Below are 23594 nucleotides of genomic sequence, written 5' to 3'. Positions count from 1 at the left end.
TGGGTAATATGTTACCAGCAAGAATGGTGAAAAGAAATCCATCATGCCATGATAATAAGGATATCTGGCTCATTCTTAATATGAACGAGACTAAGTGAACTTTGAAACAAAAAATACTAAACAACTTAACATTCTTAGTGTATGTGTATGTTTGGTATAGGACTAATTCATAAGTTGTGCCATTAAGTTCAACTGTCATTTGAGACTTCTCAATGTTAACTTATACACTTTAACTACATGAGTTACTCATTTGAAGCTTATAACTTTAACTAAATCAAGCACAAGTCAGCTTAAACATATTTTATTTAGTTAAGAAAAGGAACAAAAAACAAGGCTTAAGAACATTTTAAAGGAACTGTAACCTTAACAAGAAAAAAAAATACAAATAATATAGCAAAGATGATAATTTTATTAGTATTTTGATATATACTTATTAATCAGTTTAAAGACTTTACTATAGTATTTTTTTTTTTACTAATCAGTTTAAAAACTTATCAACATATTTAGAGGTATGATTCTAACTTTGTTGACTTAATGTCATTTTTTATCCATTAAATTTTATTTTAGTTTCATTTTATTACACAAAACACAAAGCCGAATCACCCCACACCCTCCTAGATTGGGTGCTTTTTCTCCAACTAAGATCCAATGGCTCAATTTTCAAATGTCTGGCTTTCAATTCTGTTTGTAGGTCTGCTGCTGGTTGCAAACGCGCGCGATGAGAGCGTCCTTGCCATCGACCTTCGCGGCGCAAGCAAAACAGATCTTGTTGTACCTTACATGCGGACGACGGGCACAGGGGGAGGATCTGATTATACCTTACACATTTTAAACCAAAAAGAAAAAGGAAATACAAAAATGATAATTTTTAAAACATAAAAAATCAAAATACTTTTTTTAACTTAATGTACAAAAATAAAATTAAAATGTTAAAGACCAAAAGTCACGTGCCAACTTCGTTTAATAAACTATACCTCAAACATTTTCAATTAATTTCAAGTCAGGTCAAGCTCTTAAAATGATCAAATTATTTTAAAAACTTGGGTAATCAAGTCAGGCTTAAACATTAGCTCATTTTCACCACTACGAATTGTGCAAAAATGTTTTAAATAAGGAGATGAAACTTCCTGTTTCATTGTTTCTTTTTCTCTTTACTAAGGTTACAATTCCTTTTGACAAAAAAAATTCAATAACTCTTTGAAAAAGAAACAAACTTTGGCTATATTGACATCTGACAGTTTTCTCTTCACCATCAAGAAAGAATTTTGTTAAAATCAACCGTACAAGTCATTAAATTGTAGATTGTTGCACATTAACGCATATAAAAGGCATAAAAGTTGAATATCATTAGTTGACGTCATTTACCTGAACTATTGCGTTAGTTAATCATCAACAGACTCGTAGACAGTAAATACTAAAGAGAATAGGCGTATTAAAGAAAAATAGGAAAAGGAGACTTCCTACTTCGAACTCCATTTTTGCTTCAATTAACCGAATAAAGATTCCTGAAAATAAGTATATGAAGCTGCCTGGTACGGCACGATTTGTTAGTATTGTAAAAGGGCACATGTGGAGACATTGTACCAAAATATATGCAGATGGAAATGTTGATAAAAAAAACAAATGGCAAAAATGTAACGCATTCATCAATATTGAACGGAAACTAACGATACCCATAAATAAATCCTGGTAGCTTCAAGAAACCCCAGGTATATAAAAGACATGAAATTTAACACAGCCAATCAGCAATAACTCCAACATTAAACTACAAAACGAGATTTATCAAAACTTGGCGAGTATAAAGGAGGTAAATGTCCAATTAACAGATAAGATTGCTCTAAAGTTACACCTTGATAGCATATTTCCTCAGTGGGAAATATAACTCTTTCTTCTTCTCCCTCTCTGTCTTCAATGATGCCTGCATGAACAAGAAATGAAAAATCTCATGAGCAACAAATATCATGAGCAAAACAATTACAAAAGAATAAGGCATCCTACAATCATACCAATCTAAATGGAAGACAAGTTTATGAAGATCGTATTGAATTTAACAAAGAAAAGACAATATTAACTAAGGTCATTCAAACAGGTCCAGGTAAACTAAATGGTATTCCTGGAACAAGACTAGGGGTATAATTGCAATGAAATTAGTATTTAGAAACTGCCAAGGTACATAATAATTACTATTTGCGTCAAATGAGGGGAAGGATGCAAAACAAACCCCACGAAATATTAGATGGAAGGTATTTTAGTCCCATCCCACCCCCTCCCCTCTAACCAAACAGTGGAAAAGGGCACTCGGGGATATTAAATTGGAATTTGAACAAGAAATAAGCATAACTTAAAACACAAACACAAGCATAGAAAACGGTACTAGCATAATAGATAACTTAAAAAACCAATAGAAGTTGGTCTGGAGCAGCAAAAGATCACACATTCAAGGCATTACACTAAAATAAAGAGGAATAACAGCAATGAAAATAATGATAAAATGAATGAAAAACATATATTTAAAAGGAATAACAAGAAGGGTAGCACATATAAACCTGGTGCTTAGTAAGCCTCCTGCGAATGGCCCTGGTCTTCTTAGGGCGGAGATCGAGAGGCAAGTACTTCTTGTTCTTGTAGGCATCCCTCAACGCGGCCTTCTGCTTCTGAGAAATCACCGTCAAAACCTGGGCAATGTTCAACCTCACCACCTTGCTGCAAACCTCAATTTCAAAATAACACATAAACACAAACCTCAAAGGCAAAAGAGAAACGAGGAATTATTAGATTAAGATTATTACATCTTAGAGAGCTTGTTAGGTGCACCGCCGGTGACCTTAGCAACACGAAGCAAGGCAAGCTCGGCCTTGAGGTCCTTCAGCTGATTCAACAGATCAGCCTTCGTCTTCTGCCTCAGCTCGTAAACCTTGATCCTCGCTGCACAACACAAACACAAACAATCAAACAACCAATCCAAACCAAAAACGAACCAACGAACACAGAAACAATAATAATGGTTCGGGAAATTACCCATTGCTAGCAATTCCACGAGTTACTGCTACGGCTGCGCCTCTTCGCTTCTCTGTAAACCCTAGTGTTAGTAAGAGGGACGAACCTCTGTTTTAGGTTTTTTTTATTTATATAGAGTGATGTTTCGGGTTCGGCCAGGTTTGAACAGCGCCTAGGTTTTTTTTTCCTTGGGTTGGATTTAGGAAATAAGGCCCACTTCAAGTAATTCTGGCCGACTTCAAATTGCCAAGGGAATTCATTTTTGTATCCTCTCTTTTTATTTATACTCATCTTATTTCGTTTTTTTTTTAATACCTTTTTCATTGAAAAAATAGGTTATGTACTAATAGTTTGAAACAACTTTACAGTATCATTTAATCAAAACCAACAAAGGTTGTTAAGGACGTGAGTTCAATTCTAGCTGTCGATGTGAGGACATTGTTGATGAATAATTTATAATACTTTTGTAATCATTCTTTGAGTTTTGATATATGATTTTACTTAATCAGACTCTGAAACTCAACTCACTTAAATTTTTCCTGATAAAAAAATATCATTCAACCCAATGTTCTCTTTTTTTACTTTTACAATGACTTCTATAATCTTTATATTGACAATTATTTTTTATTGATTAAAAGTGTAAATTGTTTTACATAATAAACATATTAAATTGATTTAATTGCAACTCGAATATGAAATTTAAATGTATCAAATAGGAAACCATACTCCAAATCATCAAATTATAATGAAATACATGATTAGTTAACATTTAACCAATTTAAGAAAAATCAGAAAAAATGATACAATTATTTTATTTTTACTTTTTGAATGGAGAGATGCATGAATCCGGATCCTAAATTCCTAATACTCACGGATACAAATGGTTTCATAGGAACAATAATACATATATATTTTGCTTGGATTTAGAATTGATATTACGAAGGCCATTATTATGGGGCTCATGAAATAACAATCAAATTGAGATCCATTAAACTTCTTTTTTTTAGGTGTCATTAACCTGTTTCTAAACATACAGTTTTTTTTTTCCTATGAATAGTTAAGGCTTAAGGCTGGGAAAAGTAAACTAATAATTCAGTCAAAAAATAAAAGTAAACTAATAATAAAATCAAATAGGAAGCAGGCTTGAAATAAAAGTCAACCAAATGTGATGATCTCTTTCCCTTGTTTTTATGGGTTTCAGTTCCTTGGATTTTGTTTGACATGTCACATATTGAGTTGTATGCATAGACATTTGAGAGAGGAACATAATGACAATAGTATATTGCATAATAATTCCTCGTGCTCAAAATATCTTTCCTTTTTAATAAATAAAATTTACCTGGTACTTTAAAACATTATAAATATAATAGTTAAGATTTTTCAATTTTATTGTATTTTGATATTTTTACAAAACAATGAATAACGTGGAAATAGTACTTTGAATAAATAAGAAAAAATAATCAAATTTGTTTAAAACTGATTTTTAAAGAAAAATCTGTTTAGAATTTTTCTTAATTTTAAAATGAATGCAATAAGTACATGGCAACATTTAATACGGGTTGGTTAATATTTATTTTAGAAGAAATAATTTTAAAAAAATCTCAAATTAATAACTATGAAATAAGTTTGAATAAAAAAAAGCAGATATCTTACAAGTAGCATGTGTTTTCTTTTTTTTACTGTGACAGTGTGATTTATGGATAGAAGGAAGAGTACAGTAGCTACAGAACGAACTCGACGGCTTCGAGGAACACGAATCGGCATCATATCATATATTTTAATTTTTGGGATTTTTATGTATGCGACTAAATGGCTGTCTTCTAAATCTGACTCAAATGTTTTTATTGGCTGTGAGAGGAAACTGGATCATATTTTGCATTGTGTGGTGTTGTAATTGGAGGGTAACTAAAATATAAAGTACTACAAGCTGGGTTTGAAAACCGGTTCGCATTCTCACATTTCAAAGCACAAAAATAAGAAATAATAATTTGTAACTTTTCGTTTGAGATATTTCAAACTGCAAACCAAAGGAACTATTAGAAGACCGGAAACCTAAACTCGATCTAACTTTTTCAAATGTATATTTTTATCACGAGTGTGTTAAATAACTTTATCAATAATTAATCTTTACTAACTATTTTTAATGAGATTTCTCACTATACCTATATTTATTTCATTCAAAAAATCCAAATGGAGCCTTACTCAAAAGATGCAACCATAAAGCATAATTTCACTTGAACCAGCATAATGTAATTTCACTTAAAATAAGCATAAATTGTCATTTGTGCCGTGATATAACTAAAACTCTATTGTCATTTTTTTTAGATATATATACACGAAATTTCGTTTGTGTGGAGATGTAATTAAAAGACTAATACATACTATTTAGGATATTATCCCTGACATTTCCATTTTCCAAAATTTGTCCTCATTGCAAATTGTGACTTTTCTCTCTTGCCCCCATTATGAGATTAGATTAGATGGTGAAAGTTGATGGCAATGATATCATACATCTGGTGGTTCTAAGCTGTAAAAAGAACAGTCCAAAGAAGATGGAACAAGTAGTCACGCAAATTGCAAAAGCAGCATGACATATATGAATCATCCGTGCCTGGCTACTTACTCAGCCATTCAAATTCAAAGATAAAGACACATTGATAGACAACAACAATGTCTTTGGTCAATGCTGCCGTCCCTTACAAGGAAAACTGTACATATTTTAACTGTTTATCACTCATTCTCAGTCTCAGTGTGGTCAATTATAACCATCACATGTATTGCGAATCCTCACTATGAAATAGTGTGTAATTTATTTTATGGCAAAAAAAACTCAAGTCAACATTATATAATTTTTTTGTTGATTTTTTTACCACTTTATGCACACATTAATTTTTTTGTGCACTTTGATTTAGTGCTGTGAGATTTGTGGCTTAGGCTATATTTAATAAAATTATCTAAAAATTATATTAAAAACTAAAAAATTAACTTATTTTTAAATTATAAGTATTTGATAAAAATTAACCATCGAAGTAACTGAAAAGTGTAAAATGACCGTGAAATAATAAAATTATAATTTATTTAAAAAGGATAGGTAGAAAATTTGAAAAATATATTAAGGATAAAAAATATAAAAACATTATAAGTTAGTGTTTTAAAAAATATTATTTGAAGTAATATTTCAATAACCGCTAAAAGTTACTAAGGAATTACTAAAAAAAATTGTTTATCAAACAATCAAATAAATCTTTCAGCTAGTAAAAAAAGTTAAAAATTAGCTAAAATGTTTGTCAAAGAAAACTAGCATAAAACTAGTTTATGAAATTGTAAATCCTGAATATGAAGTAACTTAAAAGTATAAAATAATAGAGAAAAATAAAATGATGATTTGTTTAAAAATGATAATCAAGAAAATGGACAAATATATTAAATATAAAAAATATAAAAATTTGAAATTAGAAGTAAAAATGTTACTTCAAATAACGTTTTAAAAACATTAGAAACTAATAAAAAATTATTTATCAAACAGTTAAATAAATATTTTTTTAGTCAACTACTAATGGTTCTACTTATTTTTTTTATTAGTATTATACGCTTTAATTAGGTATGAGATTAAAAGAAATCTACCTTTATTATTTTGTGTCACATTTTTTCTATCTCTTTTATATTTTGACCTTAATCATTTACATTTATTTAAAATTTAATTTCTATACACTAATTGCCAACTAATTACCAAATAATTACAAATATGTTAAAAATATTTTTAAAATAATTATTATAAAAATCAATAAAATTATATTATATAACATTTTCTTTTATTGCATGACACTTGATAGTTTGTCACAATATACAATTTCTCATTAGTTAATTTTACTTTTGTATAAATATATACCCACCAAATACTTCTCTCAATGTACATGTATTGATAAGTTCTTACTTCTTATGAAGAAGAGAATATTGAACCTTTAAAAAAATATTTTCATTTAAGAATTGTTTATGACTTATTTATTTATTTTAATAAATTTGGCAGAAAAAAATTGTCAAAGTTGATTTATACGTGATAATTTTTTATTGCATAAGTGTTTGATTAAATTACATATCAAAATACATTCTTAATATATTGCAATTTAAGGATTTGTTTGTTAATAACTTAAAATCTTTATAGAAAACACTTAAAATCAAATTAATTTTAAAACTATTTGTTTTAAAAAAATTGACTCAGCTTCATAAAAACTGATACGCGTATATGAATACAAAAATTGTACAAATAATAATAATAATAATTTATCCGCGTATTTTTCTTTTTTTTATAAAAAGTGATCATCGTATCTGTACAGCAAGTGTTAAATGCATAAAAAAGTTATTTACACATTTAACATGGCTGCCGGTTTCTTTTTTTATAATTGCAACGTGAGAACGTTCATTACTTCATTGCAAACCGTGACTGTGATGTACATGTCTAGTGTGAACGAGCTTCAAAAAAAAAAAATGTGTAGTGTGAACGGAACATGAACCATTTTAATTAATGCATGGCTATGGGTTACTTCAAGAAATAATCTTTTTTAGGTGGAACAAAAATTAAAGGAATGGTGTGGTGTTTTTAATTCTAATTAATCCAATACTCGGTAGTGAAAAATGTTAATTATTTTTTAGTTAAAGAGTGTATACTTTTATTTTTTAACATCAACACCTGGTTGGTTAGTTGGTGGTACTATGGTAGTGACCAATGTTTTCATCTGTAAAACTGATTGGAATTAATGTCAAAACAAACGGGAACAAATGAGAATAGTTCTCACTTTTTCGGATGTCTTAAAAAAAAAGTTCTCACTTTTTCAGTAGTCGTTTTAAATCTATTCTTATCGGAACACCTCAACAAGATATTTTTTTTTTCTCTACGCCCCTTACCCTTTACCTTTTCCTCGTTCTTATCCTTCTCATACACGGCTTTAACTTTTAAGTTTAAAATGAACCTAAAAAAGGAACAATTTGAATTTTATTTTATTCTTTTCCTTTTATTTGTCCTCTTAAAAAGACAACATATAAATTAAGAAGTATAATTTAAATATTTAACTGCAATATAGAACTGTTTTTGGTACATATTATAATTTAGAATTAAATTTTTTATATATTATTATATAAAATTATTTTTTTACATTAAATTTATTTGTGTTTAATTTTTAAAATAACATTTATTATTTTTTTAAAAGTCTAACTATTAAAAGTTAAAACAGAACCCAAAAAGGGAAATAACTTAAAAGGAAAAATATGAATCAGGTAACGAATTAATATAGTATACATTTATAATAAAAATATTTTTTATTTTTATTATTATGATACTATCTTATTTATGATAAATATATAAAATTATTTTAAAAATAGATTAACAATAAAATTAAAAATATGATAATTAATATTATAGTTATTTATTCTTACACAAAAAAGAGTTTAATTTTTATGTAATGTTGGTATAAAAAAAAAGATTCAAATGCATTTTACATCCTTACAGTTTATGACTTTTTTTCATTTTTATTCCTGTAAATTTTCTTTTTTGGTTTTTCATTATAGTTATTATAAAAATTAAAAAAAGTATCGCATATATTAATTCAACTCATAACTGAATAGCAATATAAGTATATTTTAAAAATAAAGTAACAAAATTTCAAAATTATTTGGTAAACTCTTTCAAAATTATAAAGTCCACTCTCATTCAATCCGGATCCTTCAAAATTATTTTAAGTATATTGCAAAAAAAATTAAATTGATAAACTCTTTAATCAGTGGTGTCTCAAAGTCCACTCTCTAGAGGGTGTTTAATTGATAGTAGCCACAGAGGAGTCAAAAGAAACGCCCCCGCGAACAAAAGTTGAATAAACTAATGGCAAGTTGCTTGTGATTGTCAATACGCAAAAACCTGAGCTCATGCCAAGATTCAAGTCAAGAAAAAGGCACGTCGATCAACAATATATAATCTATGCAACCTTCTTTGCCTGTTCTATTCATCCATTCAACCACTTTTCTTTGGGTTTACCAAATCTTCTATGAATTGTGAATTAAAAATTAAACCAATTCCTAACACGTACTTCTCTTCCAACTCGATAATCAACAAAAACAATTATGGTAATTGTTATATATTAACTGAATATTAATTATCAATACGTCAACAATCTTAGAAGCATTCGTGAGTGGACCAAGCCTAGAGGGAGGGAGAAACGTTGCTTCATTGAATCTCTCTCTCTCTCTCTGGCTCTCGCTGGCTCGCTAGTATATAAATTAAGAGAAGCTAATGCCATCCTTATCCCCACTCTTAAAGTGTTTTCATTTTCTAATCTCTCTCTCTCCCACCTTTCACACTCTGTTTTTCCTCTCCCTTTCTCATCCTTCTCAACACAAAATACACCCTTCTACATGGTCTCTCTCTTTCTCTATGTATCTATATATTTATGATTATCATTATCACATCCTAATTTGTGATTAATTTTCTTTTGCTTTTCCCTGTGCAGGCGACTGAAGCTGAGTTCGAATATGAAGAGGTAACAACTAACATCAATATCTTATCTTATTCAATCAAATTCAAAGGAAAAGAAAAGAAAATCAAAATATTGGTATATAATTATGATAATTAGTATGTTTTAACGTTTAACTAAGTATTAGTTATCAAAATACGTGAACAATGTGACTAGAAGAACTTGTGAGTGGACCAGCCTAGAGGTAGAAATGTTGTTTGATTGAATTGAATCACACACGCCTTTCTCTGTGTGTTTTCATTTCCTATTTTTCATGCAATAAAATCTCTCTCACACTTCACTCTTCAAACAACTCTGTTTTTCTCATCTCTCTTCTCATAAGAAAAATACTCCCATCCGAAACAAACTTCGGAGTTCAACCTTAACAAGTCTTCATGGTCTCTGTCTCTCTTTCTCTCTCTGTGTATCTATCTATAATTATAAATATCATATATCTTGATTCGTGATTAATTTTGTTTTGGTTTTTCTTTGTGTTATGGTGTGCAGGCGAGTGAAGCTGAGATCAAATATGATGAGGTAACAATTAACATCAATATCTTATCTTAATTCAAAGGGTAAAGAAAAACTAATAAAATCTTAACTTGGTTATAATATATATTAATCATCGTATTTTCTACAATTTTGAAGGAATACGTACAGAATTCTCGAGGCTTGAAGCTTTTTGCATGCCGATGGCTTCCGGCGAATGGAAGTCCAAAAGCGTTAATCTTCCTGTGCCATGGCTACGCCATGGAATGCAGCATCACAATGAAAAGTAGTTAATTAATTAACCTTTTGAAAAGTAGTTAATTAATTAAATTATTGCATATAATAGATTTTTCACTGTGATGATAAGTGATATGAATATGAAATATTGAAACAGGCACAGGAACAAGGCTCGCAAAAGCGGGTTTTGCAGTGTATGGGATTGATTATGAAGGGCATGGAAAATCAGAAGGGGTTCCTGGCCTTGTTATGAATTTTGATTTTGTCATCGACGATTGCTCCCAACATTTCACTAGAATTTGTGGTCAGCATCTTCTTTTCTTTCTCTCTCTATTTTATTTCAATTTGTTGCTTGCCACTAAGGACACATTTTCCAACCCATGACGTTGCCTATTTGTCTATTGGTGAGTGTTTGATATGATAAATTATTTTGATGAATTTGTAAATAATTAAAATTGCAGAAAAAGCAGAGAACAAGAAAAAGATGAGGTACTTGATGGGGGAATCCATGGGAGGAGCTGTGGCTTTACTTTTGCATAGGAAAAAGCCAGAATACTGGGATGGGGCAATTTTGGTCGCACCCATGTGCAAGGTTCCATTCCTTTCTCTACTTTACTTTCTACAAAAATTAACACACGTGCTTCATACGTTACGCACTCTTCATAATCAATCATAAATGATTATAAAAACAATTTAATATAATTATTCAATCACAAACTTATATATAGTATGTTTTTTATTTTATTTTTTGACGGGTTAACAGCATGATTTATTTTTGCATAGTTATTAAAATATTTTTTACATAAGAAAATCAAAGTCTTGCATCGTCACTCTTTTCTATTTCTCCTTTTTGGGCGCGTTTTTTTTCTTCTATTGGGCCATTCAAGGTGTGAGCTGGACACGTTTGATCATTGGTGCGTTCCGTGATGCACAGTACCAGAAAATTGGATCCAATCAAATTAAGTAGATGTTTTTGTTTGGAGAAAATGAAGTAGATATTATTGACGTGTAGTTTTTTTTTTTTTCCTTTTCTTTTTATTTATCTCTTTGACATGGTTTCAGAGAATATATTCTTTCTTCTTCGGCATGTGCACATCTTCTATATCCATGTCTTTATCTTCCCCCCAAACAATAAAATTCATGTCTTTGAACATGTTATCTAAAATGGTCTATTTCCATCTTGTGATAATATTATTAACAATCTAACGTGTCTATTTTAAACTGCATATATCTTTTTAAAAAAAGAAACAAATCATAATTTATATTTTTATAAATTATCGGTGATTGTTGATAATCTTTTTCTAATGGCATATGAAGCTGTGGTTTAGTTGGCAATACCATAATCAAACGTGTCATATACGTACATATCTGCAACTGCATTTACTGCTTCAAAATTGGCTAAATTTAAACACATATTCAAGTTTATCTTACATCACAATGTTTTTTTAAGTAATCAGGAGATATTCTATATTGATTGTTTGCGACTCAATCACGTAAGAGATACAGAAAGATAAAAAAATATAGGCATCAAAACCCTTTTGTTTTACAGAATTATTGGCGAGACAATCACGATTTATGAAGAAAACTATCGTGGGTCACGATTTATGAAGTGCTTATGTTGTGTATTACTCTATCTAGATGAGGCATCAAAATCCTTTTTTTTTATTGAATTGAGTGCATGAATATTTTATTATCAACAATCATTACTTTTTCTCTATAATTAATATAGAACCGGAAAATTATCTCAAGAAATATATGATATAGTTTTTGTTTTAACTTTTGATAACTGAATATTTTAAAGTTGTTTACTTAATTATTAGACAATATAAAAATATATATTAGAAATTATTCTTAAACCGTAATCTTACGTCATGCTTATATATGAAGTAGAGCTGTTTTTATATATTATATCTTGGTTGATTCGTTAAAGCAAAATAATTCAGTGCATAAAAAAATCAGTGGATCCGTTTGACATGGAAGGCGTCTGACCATTTAGGTGTTGAATTTTCTAAAGTTAAACCGTTATAATAGTCACATGTAGAATGCCATGGCCTGAAAGTGACTTATCTCTAAAGAAAAGTGGCTTATCAATTTTAACACATAATTTTTTATTCATTAAATTTCATGAAAACTACAAAATCAGAATACAGAGTCTTTAAATAAAAAGTTATACTCATTCATTAAAAATGTGATTTTCCATAAATTTCAATCAATAATGAAAAATATGTTAAAAAAGAATATTTTTTTTAAACATAAACTATATAATTTGAAAAAAATAATTAGAAGTTATTTTAATTTAAATAAAATATAATTATAAGCAAACTTATATATATATATATATATATATATATATATATATATATTATTCCTTTTTTTTAATTTTACATTTCGTTTCTAATAAAAAAATTTAGCTTTTGGTTCCTGTATTTTTTTTTATTTTGTATTTTTTATTTGGTTTTACATTCTCTATTAAGAACCACTTAACAGAGTCAACATAATGACGTAAAAAATTACAAAAATAAAAATAAAAATTGATGGGTATAAAAACATCAAGCCTTACAAATAATAAACTTTAAAATTTATTTATTTTTTATAAAAATGATCACTACTTAAGGCACTTTTACTTTGAAAATACACCCACATTTAGAAAAAATCTCTCTCAATCAAGAATACTTGCGTCCTCTAAACTCATTTTATATTACTTTTTGTCAATGCTGAATTTATTTAATTGTGTCCATACAACTGCCACAGTGAATGATTTTTTTCCCCTCTTTTACCTAAATTTAATGAATAATTATTCTTAATGTTTATTTTATAGTTGAATGACATGTATCCTCAGTATAAAAGTTTATATACTGTTAATCAATTAAAAATAATGTTTTGATTGGTTTTCAAGACCATTAGCATATTGTTATACATAATAATTTGTAATTAAAGTATTTGTAAATGTTATGCAGATTGCAGAAGAAATGAAACCCAACACAATGGTGATTAGTGTATTGAGTGCACTTAGCAGAGTTTTTCCCTCGTGGAGAATAGTTCCGACCCCAGATATCATTGATCTCGCCTTTAAAGTGCCTAAAGTCAGAGAAGAGGTATTTGAGCAGATTTTAATTCCACAAACTAATAATAGCTAATTCTGGATCACTTTGAAATACACGAGGAGACATATGTAGTTACATTTATTTGTTCAAGTTTATGTATACTTGTTTGTTTCGATTCCTATAATAAAAAAAAAAGAATGCGAAGTAATTTCCTTAGTCGAGTAAAGGGTAACTCCAAATGACAAATGTCATTTTATTTAACTATCAACTATTTGAAAGAATTGATCATTAAAATATCTAAATTAGTATAGCACAGAGAAGATATTTAAGTAACTAACAAATGTGGTAGTGCAGATTAGAGCCAACCGGTATTGCTACAAAGGAAATCCTCGTTTGAGAACAGCCTACGAACTTCTGAGGGTCAGTACAGAAATTGAGCAAAGTCTGCATGAGGTTTCACTACCCTTTATAGTTTTACATGGTGAGGAAGATCAAGTGACTGATAAAGCAGTTAGCAAACAACTATATGATGAGGCGGCAAGCTCAGATAAGACACTAAAGTCGTATCCAGAAATGTGGCACGGTCTATTGTATGGAGAGCCACCACAAAATTTGCAGATTGTATTCTCCGATATTATTGGTTGGATAGACCAGAAATCTCGCTATGGAAATACACGATTGGAGAGAGAGCTAAAAGAAGAACACGAACATTTGTTCAAGTCTGATCTCTAGCCAAAGAAATTTGTCTTTCTTGGAGGTCTTTGGAAAACAAGTGTGCACGACATCGACTGCTAAGGTGAGAAGAATTGTTATAATATAATCTCGTCTCGTGTATATCCCGAAACTCAATTTGGTCTACTCTCCAAGTTCTGAACAAATAATTTTTATGTATTTTTTTCTATGCCCGTGTACAGATGAATTTAATTTATAAAGGAACACCTGGTTTGGTTATATTATTGGCTCAATTCCTTATTTGACTTGTAATTACACCTAATATGTTGTAATAGAAGAATTGCTGCAAAACAGCCAACTTATTTTATTTATAAGAAAAAAAATTCGACTGTGATTTACAAAAGGATTGACCATCATCAAAATAAAGGCCATACAATAATTTTTACAGATAATTTATGGTCGTACATCCAATGCTTGAGTCGTCACTTCGAGAACTCACCTTTATCAGCAAGAATTTTTCGTAACCCTTATCAGCAAGAAATCATTACAAGACTTGCTTGCACCTTTCAGTTACTTTTGCAGATCTTAAACAAAATGAAAATTAAAAAAAAAAAAAAAAAGTGTGACCCGTAAGAACTAGCTAATCAGAAAAGGAAAGTCTGCTTCGAGATTCATTTCAATACCAAAACCCCAATAATCAATCGGTTAACACTACATTTGCATAACAATAAAATAAATATTTGTCCTCAAACAACGCTTTCATGCATAATGCGGATGTATTTTGATAGGTACAATACATGTGTTAAATTTTGAAAAACTGCTCTATTATAACTCAGTAGAACTAGAACCTACTTTTCGTTGAAATGGTAAAACGGTGATATTCTAGACTATAAATTTCAAATCAAGTTAAATCAAACATCTCATTGAGTACAAGAAAAAGGGTGATTACAGCTAATTGCAACTAAATAGTAATTACAACATAAATTGCCAACTGGGGCTTATGGGTCTCACTTCACTAGAGTACAAAGTCACCGACCGTATGGTCCTTCTCCCCGCTTGAATTAAATAGGACAAGAAATCACCGTTCCCGTATGAATGAGAGATACGCAAGTTGGCTTCACTTTGTTAGTAGTGACCTAACTGCGGGCAAATGGCCTACCAGAAAAAACACATTTCCACTATGACCTGCACGCAACACCAAAACACACTAAAACATTCATCAAATCAAAATTCCCAATAACACAGTAAAGCAACTACAAATTTATTCAAGATTAATTATTTACTATCATTGTCAATTTGTCATCATCTCGTGACCTACATAACAACAGATGACTAGTTTAAGTGGAACAGTGATGGCATTGCTGCAACAAGGAACAAATTATGTGCTGTCCTCTATCTTCTTCCCTCTTATCAACTAACTACTAAGTGTGGGTTTCTATTTCTCCTTAGCTACCCTAGAATTCCAGATCCACTCTAAAGTGGAGAAAAGGGTAAACCACCCATTTTATTTATACCATGTTTTGCAACTGCTTTGAAAATATCAGACCATATAATATTAGACAAGCGAAGAATTTTCCCCTTCCCCTTATTTATGCATATATCATCTGTTGCCTGTTGGTATGTAATATTAGTTAATGAAGTTCTTCTAGACATAAAATTACATCTCAAGTATTGCTTGTAGTCCTACAATGACAACAGTAGAATAAACAATCAGGCCCAAATAAAAAATAAAAAAAACAGAAATAGGGAATCATACCTCTCAGGCTACCATTTCTTAAATAATCTTATTTCGCACTTCCTCAAGTTTTTTCAGTATCTCTCCAGGGGTTCTGTCCAATTCATCAGCAATTTTTCTCTGCAAATCCATTGGCAATGTTGGGTATTGCTCACATAGATCCCCATCAATAACATCCTACAAAATAATGCAGGACTCTTAGAAAATGATCAAAATTTAATGCTATGGCTAAAAAAACACAATAAACAAAAATGTCCAGGTTATTTTATCAGAGACAGAAGATAAAAGGCACTTGTCAGAAAACAGAAATGAAAATATAACAGGGAGGATGCTCTTATCATACAGATAGCAAATAATGCTTTCCAATAACAGAATAGAAAGAACAAACATAACATTGATTAGGTATACCTTAACAGGAAAATAGGCAGATCTATATGCCATGTGGTCTCTTCCACACAAAGGTGGGTGATCCTGCCTCATATGCATCTCCAAATGAGAAAAGAAATCAACATCATCTCGTGAAGTAAAGGCATGTAATGCCCCAACACTTCCCATAACTGTTCCAAATACAATGCACTCTCCACCACCTGGTATAAGAGATGCCTTTTGCAAGCATGTGACCACATCACCAACATGAAACTGTACAATTTCTTCCACCTTATTGGGAGCTCCATTCAGCTTTCCCTGCTCCCACTTGATCCTCCCACCAGTAGGATCTTCTTCTATCTCATCTGAAACATCCTGTGGCAACCGCACAAAATAGATATTTCCAAACTTGTCTGTACCTGCCATGGTGTCAAAATCTATGTGGTATGATGCAGTAAGCCACCTTGGAACGCAATCATCAGCAAATATGTAAAGTTGGTTTTCATCACGCCTATACTTGCAATAATGGAAAGACTGGAGAGAAGGGAAAGAACACAATTAGCAAAGATTTATTCAAAGAACACATGTAGAGCAGCGGCAAATTGAATCGGAGAAAAAAGCAAGCTGTCTATTTGCAAAATTAAACTAATATAAATTCAGACAACAAAAAGGCATCAGTCAAGTCTTTAAGAAAAAGAACAATTCCAATCCCCTGAATCTTTGTAATAAAAACCAAATCAGTAAAATTAGAACATGAAAATTTTCAGGACACAGACAAATTAAAGTGAGAAGCCACTGTGATATCAATCAAATGCTACCAATAAAAATCAGAAGTCATGACAAAATGTCATTGCCAGAATGCTCAACTCAAATACCTGGATATTCAACAGGTATAGATATAAAATAGAAACATACCTCTTGGACATCACCAACATAAATCCGATCACGATACGCATGAATGGAGATGATTGTGTTAGGGAATAGCTTATTCTCACATTTTCTTAACAATCGTTTTTTCCCCAAATCATACAGCCTGAGCACAGGTCCTATCCCTGCAAGTAATCTTCCTTGAAATTGACATAGAGCAAGAGGAACACCTTCAACTTGAGTTTTGTGTAGAAGTTCAAGAGATCTTCCATCCTCTACGAACCTATAAATATGAATAAATCCAGCAGTTACAGTCCTTTTGGGCAAAAATTGCAGTCCCTTCGCTGTGCCAACAGCTAAAAGAGTTCCGTATTCCTTATCGTGGAAATTTACGGTGCAAATGCTGAAAGCAGCCTCATTCTCCTGAAGCTCCAAAAGACAAGTAGTATTTGATGTCCTTGGATCAAGAACTCTGATGCAGGAAGCCCATTTATCAGATTCAGCTTTTGGATAACCATAATGCTCATCCGAAAGTGGATCATCTTTATCTTCATCGTCGCCACCATTCTCCATTTGGTCTGCACTTCCAGTACCATTTTCCCCAGCTTGAGCAGCCTCAAAACACTCTTTCCTTGCAGCTTCACGCTCTTCCGCAGTTAATGCTCCTTGATCACTCTCGATCATCACAAGAAGTTTTCGTTTGGGTTGCAGCACAAATTTCCTTGGTGTGTACCTTAATGGAATTACAGTTTCATTAAATGTCTCTCCTAATCTTTCAATGGTAAAAATCCTCAAGGCCTCACCAGCAACAGCAACTACACCTTCCACACATTGGTCAGATGAAAATGAGGCAGCATATTCAAGGGTTTCATATGACAGGGGCGTTAAAAGGAAATGTCCTTGGTGAATATAACCAAGCCAAGGTCGACTTGACAAGCAAAGCATAGCACGCTTGCCTCTCACAATAATAGGAAACAGCTTTGGAGCTCTCAATCCTAAGAATCGGGAACGAGAATCAGAAAGCTGACCTGTAACCATATCCACCACAGTTCTAAACATGACACCATTCTGTAAGCCGGCGTTCAAGAAAAGGCTAGCAGGATGATCTGCACCATCCTCACCGCCAACAGATGCTTGAACTTCAAGAAAAAGAAGAGACTCTGGAGCTGAAGAAACGCTTTGTACACTTAGAGCCTGCATACAATCATCAGGATCAAGTGATAAGATGCGGATGGTCTTGTCATATGACCCAACTGCAAGAAATCGAGATCTTTGTCTGCCTTCAGGTACTGGAGCAATGTCCAAACAAGCAACATCACCAGACATTTCATGCTTCTCCACCTCCATCAACTGACCCGTTACATCCATTTCAAAATATATAAGCTCCCCTCCACTGAGTGCAATAACCACTTGAAGTGTATTTGATCCAACTTTTGAAATACTCCTCTTTCCAGGAGTTCTCCATTCATTAATACGGCCATCCTCCCTAATATGCCTAATACCATTTGGGTGAACCTGCATGAGAGAATCATCTCCTATCAAAGAAACAGCAAGGGAGGGAGTAGTGTCAAGAAACCCACTGTCACTGACTTCTTCAACAGTCTCACCAATGGACAGCACAAGTGTAGCGTTTGTGAATGACACAACAATGTATGCATCAAACTCATCAATAACATTCTTCTTCACTGTCCAAACAGCGCTAGGTATACCAGGAAGCTTGGACACAGCCATCTCACTAACTGCTAAACCAGTTCTCAGGATCCTCAAAGAGGATCGAGGACCACGCCCACAGAGAGTGTAAATCTGAGGAGTTTCCTCTTCAAAGAGATTACTGACCTTCATATCCATGATCGGCATCAAACTCTCAACCTGGTCAATCCTAACAAGGTTCTTCAGCCTCCTGGGCTGGAAAAACACAGGCTGAAAACCTTCCTCAGTTTCCATCAACGTGGCAGACGATGCCTCCACATCATCATCATCCCCTATAGACTTAAACTGATACAGAGCATGGTTCCCAAACTCCGACGCTGCAAACAAGAACCCCGACTTCAGCACACACATTGAAGCTGTAACAGGAATCGTATCAAAATACTTAATCTTCAACTCCGAGACGCGATCATTATTGTGTTCCAAGGTGACCTTAAAAATATCCCCATACTCCGTCTGCAGGAGGAAGAAGAACATGTTCTTCAATTTATGCATAGCAGCCGACACAATAAGCACGCCACGCTCAGCCGGCAAGTCGGCCCGCCGAGGAATCACAGCCCTAACCTCCGGATGTCCCTGATTCTTATAAATAACAAAATTCTCAGCACAAACAAGCACACCACTGGGGCCATCACCACCTCCAGGAACAGTAACAAGCAAATTCGCCCCATTATCAACCTGCTCAGACCACTTCCTAGAGACATGGTTAAGGCCAAGATCAAGCTCATAAAAGGTCAAATGCTTCTGAGCCTCAGAAGCAGCCTGGCCAGTGGAATCCTGGTCAGCCTCGGAGTAATCCAATTCAATAGCAGCAAAAATAGGGTTCTCAAAGCCACAATCAACGCCACAAATTGAGTAAACTAAAGTGTGGGATTTATGAGCCTCTAAAGGGGAAGAAATGGTTAACCTAGCAGCGGTGTCTCTATTCAAAACATAAACAAGTTTCTGCTTCTCGCAGGCGCCAATCATAACGGCCCTACCCTTGGGATCGATGGCGAGGTACTGGCCGGGGACAATTCGTCGGCAACCGGATTTGCCGAAGGTTTCTTGGTGGATTTTGTCGAAGACGTTCTTCTCCTTGTTATATTCGAGGATGATGATGCGACCGGAATCGGAGCCGACGACGATGTAGTCCTTCTGGGCACCCATGAGGCGGAACTGGGCGAGGGAGCGGATGGCGCCGAAGATTTCAACGGAGAGGATGGTTTGGATCCGGCCGTTGTCGTCGGGGCGGAGGAGATCGAGGACCTTGCCACGGGCCACCACGATTTCCTGACTCTTGCCGCCGGAGAAGTTGCCGTTGATGGCGCAGATGATGCCGGTGGGACGCTGCAGAGTGAGACTGTAGAGATACATGACGGTGCGGTTGGTTCGTTAGGGTTTAGGTTAGGGTTTTGTGGTTTCAATTGAACAGAGTCGCGGATGGTGTGAAAATTGAAGAGAGACTCACTCGACTCGTTATCAGTGTGAGTGAGCAAAGCGGGAATTAAAAACCCTACCTGGGGTTTCGTTTGATTTGGGTTTCCCTTCTCTTCAATTATATGTCACTAATATTTCGGCTTAAATAAGACAAAGTATTTTTTTTTAGTCTTGTTAAAATTTTCTTATTTCTTTTTGTCCCTATTAAATTTTTATTTTTAATTTTACATTCTGATGTATCATTCAATTTATTTGCCTTATTATTTTAGAATTTATAAAATATAGATTTTTCTATATTGGACAAATTTTAATTTTGTCTCTGTTAATTATGAAATATTAAAGTTATTTTTTACTTTCTGTTAATCACGCACTATTTAATAAAATTATTCTATTGTCAGATATTAAAATAAAAAATTAATATACTAAACTGAAAAGTACATACATTATACACCATAAATAAGTTTTATCATTTAGTGTGTTTTATTGTTTAAACTAAATTTATTTAACTTTATTATTTATATGAAGTTAAATTAAAATATCCTAATTTAATCCCTGTTAGGAAAAAATTTCAGCGGCTGTATCCTTAAAGATTAACAAACTACATTTTCTCCACCGTACACAACCCTATACAACATAAAAGACGAATTAATTAAAGCAGAAGATTTTTTTTTTAAAAAAGGGTTAATGATGAAGAGAGAAAGAAGAATTAGAAAGAAATGGACAAGATGGAAAGAGAAATGGCCGAATGAATCCAAATATCAAAACACAACAAGTAATTAATTGTATATTTTTTTAAAACTCAATTCAATAATTAAAATTATTTGTTAAATTTAATTTGAGTAAAGACCGAGATAGTTAAATAAAAAGAGTTAAACTTGAAATATTTAACTTGTTTGATTTATAAACCAATTTGATGTGTTATATCAAATTCAAGTGATTAATTGTACATTTTTTTATAAATAAATAAAATATGTAATATGATTAAATTTAGCAACAAACCATTTATCTAAATAAAGTTATTTGGGAGTATAAATCAAATAATGTGATACTTATATATATACAATAATTTATATCATATAATCTTGTGTTTATCTTTTTATCAAATAATTTGTTATATTTCAAATTTTTCTTCCTCCCCTCTCCTTTTTCTTCTCTCTCTTGATTGTAAAATTTATTACACAAATATCATTTATTAAATCAAATCAAATTAAGTTTGAATTAGAAAAAAAAAAATCACATCAAACTTTAATAAAACTTTAAACAATCATCTTTAGTTTAATTGAGTCAAACTAAATTCGACTTACTTATTTCCAATTTTATAGGTACAATTGGGAAGAGAAAAAAGAAAAAAAAAATCTATTTTAGAATTTTGTTAGCCCTAAATTTCACTTTTTTTTAAGTTCAACCACATAGTAATAAATAATTAAAACTCATTCATTGAAATTGAGAACTAAGTATTTTGATTCTTAATATAACATATAGTCAGACAAAATTCCATCTGGTTCAGTATCGTCCCTCACCTTCCGCTGGTTGTAGCTTCCACAAAATAAACTAGGGAAATATGGAAGAATGTATAATAGATAATAATTAGATATGCAACTAAAATTACATACCTAGTGTTGTTAAGTCATTAGCTGTTTAATTGTAAAGAGAGAAGGCTACTTGAGTCATCAGTGAATATGCAAATATAAATCCGAGAATACCAGGATGACAGATCAGTTAACAGAAAATAACTGAATCATCCATGGACAATGATTGTAAATACTAAGTAGTGCGATGAAACATGAATAGAAGAGAAAAATAGCCAGGAAGGGCAATTGTACAACGATGTAGACGTAAATTAAATTCTCGAGGGGAAAAACAAATCTTGCGTAGCACCATAGTTATATGGCCACTTTATTTGAAATAACAGGACAAATCAGTTGTAATCTCTGCAATATGAAACATGACAGGAGATTAAATGGTGAAATTGACAAACTCGTCCCTTTTCACCTATAATGCTCTTGTGGCAAGTTCAGCAACACTGCATTAAAAAAGAAAATACAAAATTATGAGTATAGAACTATAGAAGTTGCAATTCTCACTAAAAATAGATACAAAATGTTGTTTTTTTATAAACAAACCAAACATGGGAAACAAACATTTTTAACTTTAGATTCCTGGAAAACTAAAAATTTCTCTAGTACCACACACCCCCTTTTGGAAATCCTTACCGTGATTGATTGTAATCAGATGGTTTGCAATCTCCAACAATAGGAAACTGAGAAAATAATGGAAGTAGAATTTACAATCTCTTCTAATATTAGGAAACTAAGAAAATAAGCCAACTAGTAAAATAAGGATCAAAATAAAACCAAATACTACTTATACACAAAATAATTAATAGGAGATATTTTTGCTAAATTACATATACATTCCAACACTCCTCTCTACTGATTAGCCTATCAGAGTGCAATTAAATCCCATGTCCTCCATTAAATACAGTTTGAAGGTGACTCTTCCTCCTTTCCTTAATATCTTGTTTAGTGACTAAGACTTTACCCTCTTCATCAGTTCATCTTCAAGCCTCTTGTCTTTCTTTCTCTACCCTTAGCAAGCCTGTAGATACTTCTTTTTCCATCTTTGCAGCCTAAGAATTGGCAAAACCCTCATGTGCTCTACCTCTCGCTTCCCTTCCCAAGTCCGCCTTCCAAATTTTCAGCATTTTTTCCTGTCACACAGATCATTGCAGCTCAGACTTGTTTTGTTTCAGTTACTAAAAACCAAAGATTCTTATATTGTGAATCACAGATTGCACCATAGCAGTCACAGGTGCAGAATTTCTCCAACTCTCATCCTTACCAACTTCAAAATCTCAACCCAAAGGTTGAAAAAAAACATTTTACCCCTAATTGAAGTTGTACACCAACACTGACAATACAATGTATTTCACATGAGCATTTAGACAAAGTAAAACATCAGAATCGGAGGACTAGCATACTACTGAAATTGTATATCACCCCCTCTACACAGTACTTGACCACCAAAGAAACAAAGAAAAATCAAATCAAACAAAATGAAAAGAATATAAAAAAGAAAAAGAAAATTCACTTTTACATTAAAATTTGAGAGATATTTGGATGCATGAATGAAAGTTAGGGTTTTCAACAGCAATACCTCATTTAGGTGGGGAAGAGTAATGTTGGAGAACATCATCATAAGGGTCCCTCCGACCAGCCACTTGGTTAATCTGGGCATCCCGTGCAAGCTGAGAATTGTGGCGCTCAAATGTCCAGAAACCATAGGGTCACATAGGGTAGCTCCACATCTCCTTCGTCTTCTCACACCTGTCCTTCACTCTATAAACAAGCTCCCTGAACCTCCGATCCCTTTCCTTTGGGTCTTCCATCAACTTCAATACCAAGTTCTCTGCAAATTTCATGATGAAGCCCAACTTTTCCTCTCTTATCTTCTGATCATACAAACCAAAAACCCCAAATTTCATCAGTTGTAAACCCTAATTTATAAAATCAGACTGTGATGGAGGATTTGTGGGAACTAGGAAAGGAAACCATTCAATCC

The 23594-nt window shown here is 32.3% G+C and overlaps 3 protein-coding genes across 5 annotated transcripts; 1 reads left to right on the top strand and 2 right to left on the bottom strand.

Annotated features, from left to right (window-relative positions):
* Positions 1–1675: 1675 nt before the first annotated feature.
* LOC100305671 (uncharacterized) lies at positions 1676–3099 on the bottom strand. The gene is made up of 4 exons (NM_001248128.2): positions 3019–3099; positions 2790–2925; positions 2547–2703; positions 1676–1918 (listed from the first exon to the last, which is right to left on the bottom strand). The coding sequence occupies exons 1-4, from the start codon at positions 3020–3022 to the stop codon at positions 1844–1846; spliced, it is 372 nt and encodes a 123-aa protein (NP_001235057.1). The 5' UTR covers positions 3023–3099; the 3' UTR covers positions 1676–1843.
* A 6036-nt stretch (positions 3100–9135) lies between these two features.
* LOC100776335 (caffeoylshikimate esterase) lies at positions 9136–14218 on the top strand. Of its 3 annotated transcripts, XM_003536730.4 has the most exons (8): positions 9136–9402; positions 9495–9524; positions 10005–10034; positions 10146–10272; positions 10381–10527; positions 10685–10815; positions 13181–13318; positions 13622–14218. In XM_003536730.4, the coding sequence occupies exons 1-8, from the start codon at positions 9400–9402 to the stop codon at positions 13997–13999; spliced, it is 984 nt and encodes a 327-aa protein (XP_003536778.1). In that variant the 5' UTR covers positions 9136–9399; the 3' UTR covers positions 14000–14218. The 3 variants fall into 3 exon arrangements, with proteins under 3 accessions (XP_003536778.1, XP_014618928.1, XP_014618929.1); XM_014763442.3 differs by lacking the exons at positions 9136–9402; positions 9495–9524 and adding an exon at positions 9545–9895; XM_014763443.3 differs by lacking the exons at positions 9136–9402; positions 9495–9524 and adding an exon at positions 9878–9895 and having other exon boundaries at positions 10158–10272.
* A 604-nt stretch (positions 14219–14822) lies between these two features.
* Positions 14823–20156, bottom strand: LOC100775785 (spliceosome-associated protein 130 A). The gene is made up of 4 exons (XM_003536729.5): positions 16956–20156; positions 16083–16574; positions 15696–15851; positions 14823–15124 (listed from the first exon to the last, which is right to left on the bottom strand). The coding sequence occupies exons 1-3, from the start codon at positions 19968–19970 to the stop codon at positions 15714–15716; spliced, it is 3645 nt and encodes a 1214-aa protein (XP_003536777.1). The 5' UTR covers positions 19971–20156; the 3' UTR covers positions 14823–15124; positions 15696–15713.
* Between the last annotated feature and the right edge of the window lie 3438 nt (positions 20157–23594).

This window comes from Glycine max, chromosome 10 (genome assembly GCF_000004515.6).
Source record: "Glycine max cultivar Williams 82 chromosome 10, Glycine_max_v4.0, whole genome shotgun sequence".
Taxonomy (NCBI): domain Eukaryota; kingdom Viridiplantae; phylum Streptophyta; class Magnoliopsida; order Fabales; family Fabaceae; genus Glycine; species Glycine max.
This window is presented reverse-complemented; position numbering and strand designations above follow the sequence as displayed.